The 12,087-nt window shown below is 52.1% G+C and overlaps 1 protein-coding gene across 7 annotated transcripts in view; it reads left to right on the top strand.

Annotated features, from left to right (window-relative positions):
• COL13A1 (collagen type XIII alpha 1 chain) overlaps positions 1-12,087 on the top strand; it is a 158,596-nt gene that overhangs the window by 103,596 nt on the left and 42,913 nt on the right. For all 7 annotated transcript variants that reach the window (XM_025396675.1, XM_025396676.1, XM_025396672.1 and 4 more), the window contains 2 exons: positions 120-146; positions 936-971. In XM_025396675.1, coding sequence (XP_025252460.1) covers positions 120-146; positions 936-971 — 63 coding nt within the window. The remainder of the gene's footprint in view (positions 1-119; positions 147-935; positions 972-12,087) is intronic.

Genomic DNA, 12,087 nt, shown 5'->3' with positions numbered 1-12,087 from the left:
GGGGGCTACTCTGCCCCTAGGGTCCACTGTAAGTATGGCTAGCCCCAACCATTTACCAGTGGAAACCAGCTCTACTCACCTTTTTTTTTTTTTTTTTTTTTTTTTTTTTGCTTTCACAGGGCTTACCTGGGCCTCCTGGACCAAAGGTGAGTGTCCTTCTGGGTGATGTGTTGAACAGGTGGGAGAATTCCCTGACTGAGGCAGGAGCAGAGAGGGATCTCAGCTGAGAGATGGATCAAGCTTGACCCATTTCCAAAACACCACCCTCCTCTTAGGAACTAATTTGATTTCAACAAGAATTTCACTTCTTGTGTGCCCAGGCCAATGAAGCAAGTGCTACGGGCCTGCATTGAAGGCACAGTCCACCATCTGAGGAGCATAGTGTCTAGCTGGAAACTCTAAGCTCATGCCCAGAACACCGTCACAATATCCAAATAAAATAGTGTTTTATGAGGTGTCAGAATCGGAAGAGACCTCTAGGGTCATCCAGTCTCCAGAGAACCCTCACCCAGAAGCCCACAATGTCAAACAGGCTCTCCCTTTGAAGCTGGGGACCCTGGGGCTCTGGGGACAAGAAGATGCCAAGCACTGATTGTGCCCAACTATTTTATACATGCAGAAGCTGAGAGCCCTGGGGGAAAGTGGCTTGTCCATGTTCAGTGGAATCAGGTCTCCTGGGTCCCTACCCAAGTGACTCTTCCCGCCATTCCTCAGCCTCTGCAAAGTGGAGCTGGTTCTCAAGAGTAGAACAATCTATGTTGGCCTCAGAGGAAGCTAAGAGCTGTTGCTCCTAGGAAACCTGGAGATGAGTGTTGAAGGGGCAGTGGGGCTTGGAGTCATTGAGAGGAAGAGGGATGGTATTGCATGGGGAACGGCACAAGTCAAAGTTTGGCAGTGGGAAAACCTCTTTAATAGCCTTCTCTTTATTTCCCCAGGGAGACCCAGGGATCCAGGGCTACCACGGCCGGAAGGTAAGATGGAGGAGAAGGATCCAAGTGGGGCAGGACTTTGGACAAAGCAGTGGCCTACTGGACCTCAAACCCAAGAGGGTCTCTCCCTTCCAACCTAGATGGCTGTGCCTGTACAGAGGCAGGCCAGGTTCTCACTGGCCCCCCGAGGGCCTGATAAGTGGGAGCCAGATTACTGGGATCCAGCTAGGCAGAGTTCTTTCTGTGCTGAGCAAGGATGTAGGACATGGAGGGGTCCAGCTCTCACGGGCCAGAGAGTCAGAAGCACTCCTGCACAAATAACCCCAGTGAAGGCAGACTTTATTAAGTGCTACTGTCACAAGGCATGGCGTAATTAAAGGAGATGGAGAGACAAATTTCAGATTGAGAGAAGTTTGGGAAATATTATGGGAGAAGACAGCCTGAGAACTCAACCTTGATGAATGGGTGGAGGTATCAGTTATCTATTGCTGCGTAACAAACCATTGCAAGTTTACTGACTCTCTGTCACAATTCTGTGGATTGACAGTCTGGGAATTCTGCTATTCTCACCTGGGCTTACTCATGCAGTCACACCAAATGACAGCTAGAAGGATGGGAGGGGACAAGATGGCCCCATTCACATGTCTGGTGGTCAATGCTGGCTGTGGGCTGGGGGCCCCTGTTCTCCACATGGCCTCTTATCCTCCAGGAAGCTAGACAGACTTCCTTACAGCACAGCAGATCCAGGGCAGCATTCAAAATGGGCAGGTCCCAGTGCATAAAGACTTGTCACATATCTGCTTGTAGCACATTTTCTAATGTCTTATTGGTGTAGGAAGAGTCTTAGGCTCTACTTGTTCATTGGAGGAGTAGAAAGCATTTGTGGCCTTGTTTTTTTGTTTTTTGTTTTTTGTTTTTTGAGACAGAGTCCCACTCTGTCACCAGGTTGGAGTGCAGTGGCGCGATCTCAGCTCACTGCAAAACCCGCCTGCCAGGTTCAAGTGATTCTCCTGCCTCAGCCTCCTGAGTAGCTGGGACTACCACCGACTACCTGGCCCACCACGCCCAGTTAAATTTTGTATTTTTGGTAGAGACGGGGTTTCACCATGTTGGCCAGGATGGTCTCAATCTCTTGACCTCGTGATCTGCCCACCTCGGCCTCCCAAAATACTGGGATTACAGGCGTGAGCCACCACGCCCGGTTGTGGCCATTTTTAATCTACCACTGTGGGCCTTCAACCAGAAAATATGAATGGAAACAATATTTTAGATAGGTAAACAATTTGAGCTAAGACCCAGAAGCAGTCATTACCATAACTATAATAGCAATAATAATTTTATGGTAGTCACTACTTACTGAACACGTACTATGGTCCAGGCACTGTCTTTCAACACAAACTGCATTATTTTTAGCCCTAAAAGCACTCTGTGAGGCTGGTATGACTATTCTCCTATTTTAAAAATGAGAAAACTGTGTGTCTTGGTCCATTTCATGTTGCTATAGCAGAACACCACAGACTGGGTAATTTATAAAGACAAGAAACTTATTTCTTACCATTGTGGAGGCTGGGAAGCCCACGGTCAAGGAGCCCATATCTGGTGAGGACCTTCTTGTTGTGTCATCCCGTGGTGGACAGTGGAAGGGCAGGAGAGGGCGAGAGAACACGAGCAAGAGAAGGCTGGGCTTGCTTTTATAACAAGCCCACTCTCGCAATCACATACCCACTCCCACAATAACTAACCCACTTCCACGATAACTAACCCACTCCCACAATAACTCACCCACTTCCACGATAACTAACCCACTCCCACAATAACTAACCCAATTCCATGATAACCAACCCACTCCCACAATAACTAACCCAATTCCATGATAACCAACCCACTCCCACAATAACTAACCCATTTCCATGATAACCAACCCACTCCCACAATAACTAACCCACTCTCACAATAACTAAACCACTCCCATGATAACTAGCCCACTCCTGCAATGACAAACCCATTCCCACGATAACTAATCCACTCCCACAATAACCCACTCTTACAATAACTAATTCACTCCCACAATAACTAACCCGTGATAACTCCCACTCCCATGACAGCAACATTAATTTATTCACGAGGACAGAGCTGTCATAATCTAATCACCTCCTAAAGGTCCCACCTCTCAACACTGTTGCACTGGGGATTAAGTTTCCAACACAAGAGCTATAGGGGATACATTCAAACTACAGCACTGGAGATTGTCCAAAGTCTCCTGGCTCATAAGTGGCAGAGCAGGAGTTCAGTTCCAGGTCTGGGTCCTTCCCATGGTGCCACCTGCTGTAAAGAACACAACCCTGCCCTCCAGACCCTGGCTGGGAAGCTGCTAGAGCCTTCCAAGAGGAGAAAAGAGGCAGGAAGGAAAGGCAGCAGCAGGAGAGGGGCAGAAATGTTGGAAGGGGAAGAATCACTCCCTGCAAAGCACATTCCTCGCACGCTGCAGTCAGGAGGTTGCCATAACCACATGGCTTTATGGGTGCCTGGTGAATGAAATGGCAAGACCTGAGAGATCTTTAATTAGTTCTATATAAACTAAGACATTTGTATTGTATCAGGAAGTGGAAATCAGCCCCCGCAGTTGCCTCTATCCACTCACACAGACTCATAAAATTTACTGCCTCCTGGTGCAACGCGAGGTCGGTTTTTCATTAGCAGCCGGGCCAGCTCTTTCAAGCTGTGAAGGAGTTGCAGGGCAGCAGAGGGTCTCCAGGCATCACGGCGATGCCCTTGGCTGGCATTATACCATGACAGGTGTCTGCATTCTGCTGCAAACTGCAAGACTGATTCATCCAGAGAGGGGCATGGGGTCTGCTGTCCTGAGTACAAAGAATCCTCTGCTTGGGGTTAGGGTGTCCTGATGCTAGAGGGCCTGTCCCGGGAGAGTGGCGATCCTAGACTCAGACTGTAGGAAGAAACATTTAACCTAGGCTACATTGAATTTGCAGAGAAGATCAGTGTAGCCCTGCTGATGGGGGAGCACTTCCTGTCCCCAGGACGCGGGAGATTTCCTCAGAGCCTCCCTGCTCTAGTGCGGAAGGAGGATCATACTTCTTTTGCATGACTAGAAGTAGAGCAAGTGCCAATGAATAAACTCTACGAGAAGAGCAATTCCAGCTCCAGAAGAGGGAGCTTCCTAATCACCAGATGCCTTGGGAAGGTGGGAGGGAGTTCTGGTCACCAGAGGTGTTCAATTAGAGGCTAGATAATGACTGGTCCAGGATGTGTTTAGAGAAGTCTCTATATCAGCTGGGAGACTGGATTAAAATCCCTGCCGGCTCAGGGAAGCCATAGCTTCATGGGGACAGAGGTGGCTTCATACCCTTAAGAGAGGAGCAGCTCTGAGCCTTGAGCCCTGACCTTGAGAGGAGGCTCTGTCTCCTTGAACCTTCGTCCACGCCTTTTCTCCGTCCACATCCAGGGCTTGTCAGAAGCATCCCCACTCCTAGGTCTCACGAGGCACTGAGGAGAAGACCCTTCCCCTTCGTGCTGGACTCTTGCCTCCCAGCCCTTCTTTCTCTGCCAAACCACCCTCTCTGCTCTTCTCCAGTGGCCTCTTCTCATGGAATCTGGAGGGGCTGTGAGGCCATCATGCCCCATCACCGCCTCTCTGGGTCACTAGAAGGTTCCCATTGCCTCCACCGCTCCCAACCTATCACTGAGTCTTTTCAGTAGGTGCCACTGGAGCCACTAGCCTTGCAAAGCCAACAACCCATGGCTGGTCTGGGCACCCTTTCCTCTGTGCTGGCCTTTATCTGCTGGGACCCTTATCTTGCCACCAACTCTCCACTGCCTCCAAGTCCACCAAAGGCCAGAGGGTTGGCACTGGGAACTGTGACCAGCAGCAGACGGCCTGTCACCAAGGACTTGAGGTCATTCCTTGGGAGGCTACAAGTGCCTCTCCCATTGCCCCAGCCTCACCGGGACGGCAAATGTCTTGACGCTAGTGATCACCATGGTCAGGCAGAAGTTTGTTCCCCTCTGAATCTTGTGATGAAGTGACTTTTCATCTTTGGGCAGTACAGCAATATTTCACATCTCTACTTTAGAAAGTTCATTTTTTCAAACTTATTCAGTTCTTACCATGGCTCAGTGGTTAGAGCTCATTATCCTGATTGTATAAATGAGAAAGGTTAATACTTGGCCCAAGGTTGCGCAGCTGGTAAACAGCCATGCTGGAATTAGAAACCAGGCCTCATCAGTCCAAGCCCTGTGGCCAGTCTGTCTTTGCACCCTGGTGCAGAAGTTGAATGTCTGCTCAGGGGACTCACCCCAGGCTAAGCTAACTGCACAGACCAACCCTCCCAACCTCCGCCTACTAATGGTTTCTCTGGGATGTGGAGGGCTGTTCCCCCACCTCCCTTCTTTTGCCCATCAGTCCTCTCTTTAATTCTTTCTTCCATGCTGTGCTCTCTGCTTGGAGTAAGGCCCAGGGAGGAGGCACTAACATGAAGGGTGGCTTGCTCTCAGGGACTGGGAAGATGAGTTTGGCCTCCCCCACCACCCTGGGGAGGAACAGTGCCAGCAGCTGGGGATGCCAAGCTGAGACAGGGGACATGTGACTGCCTCTTGAGGTCAGGATGTGAGCAGGACCTGTGGGGTAGCTGATGGGCCCCAACGTGAGCTTCCTTGCTTCACCCCAGAGATCTGACCCACTTGGAGGGACGGACACCTTTCTGACACCATAGGCTCTCAGCCTATGAAGTTTGCTAATGTCCACCACCACCCCCAGCAGCTGGACTGGGCCTGGCATCCTCTGAAAGGCCAGCCAGACCCACAAGGTAGGCTTCTCCACCAGTTCCTTGAGATAAAAGCCCAGTGTGGTCAGTGGCCCCTGTGCTACCCCCATGCCCCAGTCGGAGCCAGCCCTCCCGCCTAGACACTGAGAGTATTGTTGTGCACCCATGTGGTATCTATTTGATCCAAATTTATGACACCGATCTACTTTAAATATGTTGCAAGATGCAAAGCGTGTTTAAAACATTACAACCTTGGCTCTCTGTCAAGAGGATTGACGAGTATTGTCAGATTGTATGTGGATCACAAAACCTGGTGAGAGCTTATCTCTAAGTACATCAGAGCTGGTCTGTTTGTCTCACTTTGGGGGCGCGTTTGATGTCTGTGGTGGTCTGGATGTTAAGCCTCAGGGTTTGCATGAAGGACCATGGCTGAAACACACATTCCCCTCTTTCAGGCTGTGGGTTTCAGACCAGAGGAGGAACATGAGGGCTTCAGGCTAGAGCTGCTTGCAACTGCAGCTACCCCTCCTGGAGGCCAGTGGGGCTCTCCAGAAACAGGGATGCCCTGGGGAGGTGATGGGATGGGCCCTATGATGAGATGGCTAGAGGGCTGGGGAAGGGCACGGGGACAGAACCCATGCACCCGGCCATCTCAGCCTTCATTCTGTGGCCGTGCTGGCCCTTCTCCTTGCCCCTTCTCAATCCTTCAGCCAAAGGGCATGAGGATTCTGATCTGCCAGCCAGAGCAAGGGCCCATATGGTGGACACATTTCTGTAGAATGATAACTCGTGCAATTGTAACTACCTTACTGGCCTCTTCAACAAGCCAGGCTATGTACTAGGCACTTTGCATGCATGAACTTATTGAATCCTTGTAATGACCCTGTGAGGTAGGTTTCACTCAATTCCCAACTTATGGACCAGCATACTGAGGTTCACAGAGACCATTTTCCCCAAGGTCCACAGCGAGGAAATAGAGAAGCCAGGTCTGTGTGATCCCAAAGCCTTGCTCTGAATGACTTTACTATCTGCCTCTTAGCAGCCCTTAGGGACGCCATGGTGATTTCCAGTAGACCTTCCCCCAGACCCCTCCATGAATGGAAGGAAAGGATGTAGCAGCTGAGCTGTTTTCGTTCTTGTAAGAGAAGGCTGGATTCAGGTCTTTCTCTGAGCCTGCAGGCTCTCTGGGAGCAGTGTCTGCAGAGTCCGCGGCAGAGAACGGGGTGTACTTGGTGTGTTGCTCTTGCCAAAGAATTAAGGAAGTGGAGTGCTTTGCCCATTGGCACTGACTTCACCCAAATGAGTCCCCCAGGGAGTTGGAATGGTTTCAGGACTCCAGTAAAGCCTGGAGGAGGCAGTTTGCCCCAACCTTCCACGACAGCTATTCCTGAAACCTTCCTGCACCCCTCCTGCTCTTGTAGGACCTGAGTAGCCCATGCCGTTCCCACTCCCACTGAGTGCTCCGTGCAGATGGAAGCCATAGATGCAGGAGCCTGCTAGTGCGGGGACAGCATTTTCTTTGAAAGCTATGAAATCCTAGTGGGGACATCCAGACTATTCGCATAAAAGATAAGAAAACTAAGATCTGGGCCTCTGATCCGAGACCTTGTGGAGACTAAAGTGACCCCAGCCCCCACCCTGAGCACTCTGGGCTCTGTTTTTCATGCACTCCAAAGTCCAAGATTAATTAGAGCTGACTTTTCTTTTTGGAACTAGCTACAAAATCAACCGATCTCAAATTGAGATTACAAGCCAGCTGCCCTTCCAAAGCCCTGGCCTTCAATGGGGCACCCAACCCCGGTAATTCCCCGGATCACTTCCTGCCGGCCCTAATTACCAGAGGACCTGGAATTTCCGCAGTTCTGGTCCTCTCTGGTGTGGAAGCTGGCTGGAGCAGGGAAGCGGGAACTGAGCTGCCTTTTTCCCGGAAGGAAGACCTGGGAACTCTTTACAGGGAGAAAACCATTAGCCCTCCACACCTGGCTTTTCTGGCCTAGGGAAAAGACCCTGGTCCAGGCTTCAGGCTTGAGCCGTCCGCCGACCACCATCCCTCCACCCCCTCCCTGCAAACTCCCCACACTCTCAGGCAGGCCTTCCTCCTCCGTTACAGAGAACAAAGAGCCTGTGCCACCAGATGCATTTGCTCAGGGCCTTCCAACCCAGACCTGGCTGCAGCAGAACCCAGGCCTAATCTTAGAGAACTTCGTTTACTTCCCCGTGCTTCCCTGGCCTGACTTTGGCTGGGAGCTGACCTTAAAGCCCCCTTCCTTCCTCTAGACTGTGCTTTCTTGCCAAGTCGCTGCCCAGCTTGTTCAACAAACAGTAAATCGCCAATTAAGAGGCTACTCCCACAGGAGCAGAGCATGGCTGGTTTATGCTCCAAGGAGCTCCCTTCCGTTCCATCATCTCTGTAAAGGACGCATCCTCCCACCTGGAATCTGGGACCAGAACAGAGGACCTATCAATGCTGTGTGGTGTTCAGGGGCAGGGCCCAGCTGGGGAGTCTGAGTGGCAGCCTCAAAATCAGGGATGGGACAGGCCTTCAAGGCCATTCAAAGCAAATGCCTCTCTACCCACTTGTGCTCCCCTAGAGCCTTCTCAGGCACAGTGACTACAATCTACTCCTTCCTGCATTGGTTCTTGGCACTGAGGTTAAAAAGCCAGCCTTGCAGTGGGGTGGCTGGATGTTGGCCCGGGAGTCACAGCTTCTGCCATCACACCATGCACATGGCTGAGACCTTTTGTAAGGCTCAGAGCACCCACTTCTCCAGCCCAAGTAAGGCGACTGAGAGCCCCCAGAGGAACCTCTGAGTCCCTTCTGGGGAGACAAGAGGAGGCAGAGGTAAAGGAGGTGAATCGAGGCCTGTGGGCTTTACTGGACTAAGTGAGCCAGGCCCTCCAAAAACCAAGACAGTGATGAGTAAGTGGATGGAAACTGAGCACAGTTACTAAGACACTTTTTAAACAGGAAAACCTAGGAGGGGAATTAGAAAAGAAGGAGCCCCTAGACAGGCTTGCACAAAGACATGCCCCAAGGAACAGCCCTCTGAACAGAGGTGAGCCACCATCCTCCTCGGGCAATAACCACCCCCACTCCCTCCCCCTGCCTCCTGCACATGGGCCCCGGCCACAGCGATGCTGGAGTCCTTGATAATGACTCTCACCTCACCATCTTCCAGGAACCAATGTTTCTGGCTTTAGGAGAAGCCCCGTTCCCCAGTTCAGAGGTCAGGCAGGGGCAGATCCCTAGAGACAAGCCCTGGGGAGTGAGCCTAATGAGAGTGGAGTGAGCAGCAGAGCGAGGTCAGCTGGGGGAGGCCAGTGGGGGCGCCCCTGCTTCCTGCCAAGCAAGGGGGTGGGAGGGACGGAGGCCCTGCGATGGGGATCAAGGAAGCCTGGGTCATTTGCAGAATTAAGAGAATTGACCCAGAGAGGAGGGAAGGGGCGAAGGTCAGCCACCCTAACAAGGAGGGCTGCCTCCCGAGGAGGCTCCCGGGGCTCTGATTTCCCCGAGTGCCTGATTGTGTCTTTACACACTCACATCAACAGGGGCTGAGGACAACCCCAATTAGCCTGGAGACTCTCACACTCTGGGGTTTTGCTCTGCACAGTTTCTTCTGGGATTGGAGACAGAAGCCCAGAGACAAGCTTGAAGCAGACGCCACCTCCTCCCTGCAGGAGCACCCCTGTGGGTAGGAGGAGGGGAGAGCAGAGACCCACTGAGACCGCTCCTAGAGCTGCATTTTTAACCAAAGCTAAGAGTCCCTTCCCACTCCACAGGTCCTTTTTCTGGAGCTACCAACCAAGCCAAATGGCACCTCTCCAGCTTTGGCCTCTCTCCTTCCAAAGGGCGTGCAGGGGAGCAGAGACAGGGCTGGGGTGGGTGGGAAGAGACAGGAGCACCAGTGGATAGGAGGTATCTGATCTAACCTCACTTTGCAACCAAGAACCCTGGACCAGTGGGAGAAAGTGGCTTATCCGTGGTCACTTGCACTCCCAGCCCAGCTCCCCGAATTGGAGGTGGGAAGAAGAGGGCAGGGGCATTGGGGGGAAAGCAAGAGAAAAGATAGAGAAAGTGGAAGAGAGGGATGACGGGGGCCTCGGAATAGTCAAGGACTCCCAAGCTGACCTCCCACCTGCACCCACACCAGAGGACTGTGGAGGCCTCTGTACTGAGTCAAACTGGTTTAGTCATTCAGAATGTTAGCAGGGGGCCCTCCAAAGGAAAGAATGACAGGAGCCCTCAGCTGGTACTACTGAGAGGGCTTGGAGACCTCTGTGGCCGGAGTAGCCAGACTTCAGATGAGGTACTGTCGCGCCCTCTGCCGGCCGCAGAGCAGCTGTGCACACAGGCAATGAGCTTTTCTGGGCATCCTGCGCTGAGCTGCCCCCACACACCGACCCCTGCACTCTGATGTGCCACAGACCTAAGGAACCCCCTTCCCCAAGCAAAGAGGGGCTCTGCTCTGCTTTAAGGCTGTTTGATGGAAGCAGACAGAACATCAGTCCATCTGATATTTGGGTTGGCCAAGAGAAGTGAACACCTTGGCATACGGACAACAAACTATCCAAAGCCCTAGGCTGCACGACCTTGGCAATCTTACCTGGCCTCTGTGAGCCGCGATTAGCTTACCTGTGAAATGAGAATAACATCCATTCCCACATTGGAAGGGATTGTTGGAGGTGGAATAGAGGAAGGTTGTAAAGCTTTTCAGTCCAGGGCAGACACATGGCAGCTGCAGTAAGTGGCTGTGCCCTTCTCTCTCAGTCCCACAAGAAGGAAGTTAATGTCTAGGGCAGGCCTTGGGCTCTGGATTTTCAGCTGTGGTAACTTCCTGAGTTTAGCTCTGCCATCCCACCTGTGGTTCAGGGGTCACTGGTGGAGTCATTCTGAGAGAGGGCTCTGGCATTGGGAACTAAAGATTCTAGGCCTTTTGTAGAATTTAGAGACTTGGCCCAAAGAGGATAAAAGCGAAGCCATCTCAGGCAGATGTAAATTTGTGTGTGCAGATTACAAACGCTAAGTGGTCCCTGCCGCATTGAGGATGCAGCACTGGGTAATAGGGGATAGCGAAAAGTTTCATAGAAGAGATAAAAGGGCCCCACTCCCATCAAACAGCCTCTTCAGGCTGAAAACAGGGCAGAGCCTCTCTCTACTCAGAGGCCCTCAGATCTGTGGCCCCTAGGGGTGCAGGAGTCAGTGTGCGAGGGCAGCGCAGCCCAGGGTTCTCAAGCACTGGCTGCTCTGTCAACCAAGAATCCAAACGATGCAGGGGTTTTCAGTTGAAGAAATGGCAGAAAGACACAACTGTGGAAACGGGTGGTGTTTTCAGGGACACAGAAACTAGTTGATGCACCCCATGATATCAGGTGATGAGGCTAGGAAGGAAGCGGGGATCAAAACGTCATGCTCAGGAACCTGGTCCTTTTCCTACTGTCAACAGCAGGCCAGGGATGTTTTAAGGCAGGGGTCTCGCTCTCCAGCCTGTGTGTTAGGGAGGTTAACTGGACACTTGCATGGAAGACCCATCACCGAGGAAGAGGGTGGAAGTACTCTAGCCTTGGTGAGGAGAAGGAGGGACCAGGACCTCCTGTAAGATGGCAGGAAAGGGAGAGTGTGGACAGCTGAGAAGGAAGCCAGGGAACACCAGATCCCCTCTGCCTTTAAGCCTATGGGAACTGCAGCCTGGCCTGGCAGCCACAGCAGTCACACCCAATGGGGCAGCTGGGCCGGGAGCAGGATTGTCATACTCTGTGTTGCCCGTCCACAGTGCTGGCCTTCAGATGGAGGAAGTGGCAGCAGGCTGGCCGCAGTCACCTGTTGCTGGACACCATCCCGGGCCCCAGCTGGGGCTTCGTGCTCAGGCACTACATAGGATTCAACTGGAACCAGGCACTGCCCCCCCCCCTCCCCTGATGTAGCCAATGATAGTCCTGACTTACCTGCTCTTGGCCTCCCATTTGTCCCCAGCTGTCATCTCCAACTCCAACTCCTTGTGGTGTGTCGTTCATCCTGATCTCACCCTACTCTCACAGATTTGGCATTTTCCTGGGGAAGTAAAGATGTTGAACATAAAGGTAGGGTAGTGCCAAGATGGTAGAGCAGCCCTATGCTCTCCCAGAGAAGCAATAATGGACAGGTGACCCTACCTGTGCCTCCAGACGGGTAGGGTCAGAAATGGGTGTGGATAAATGGGCAGGGACACATGCCTTTGGGAAGAGTTAGACCCAGAGGACTTGGAAGGGAAAGGAACCCCAGATGAAAAGAGAAGAGAGCTCCTGTCTGGCTCAGCCAGAAGGTACCATCCTAGCAAAGCTGCTGGAGTGAAAACAAGGCAAGAAGTCCCAGGCAGGGACCAGAGGGAAGGTGTGCAGTA

The sequence above is a fragment of the Theropithecus gelada genome, chromosome 9, assembly GCF_003255815.1.
Source record: "Theropithecus gelada isolate Dixy chromosome 9, Tgel_1.0, whole genome shotgun sequence".
NCBI lineage: Eukaryota > Metazoa > Chordata > Mammalia > Primates > Cercopithecidae > Theropithecus > Theropithecus gelada.
The sequence above is the reverse complement of the archived record's forward strand: the minus strand, read 5'-3'. Positions and strand labels throughout refer to the sequence as shown.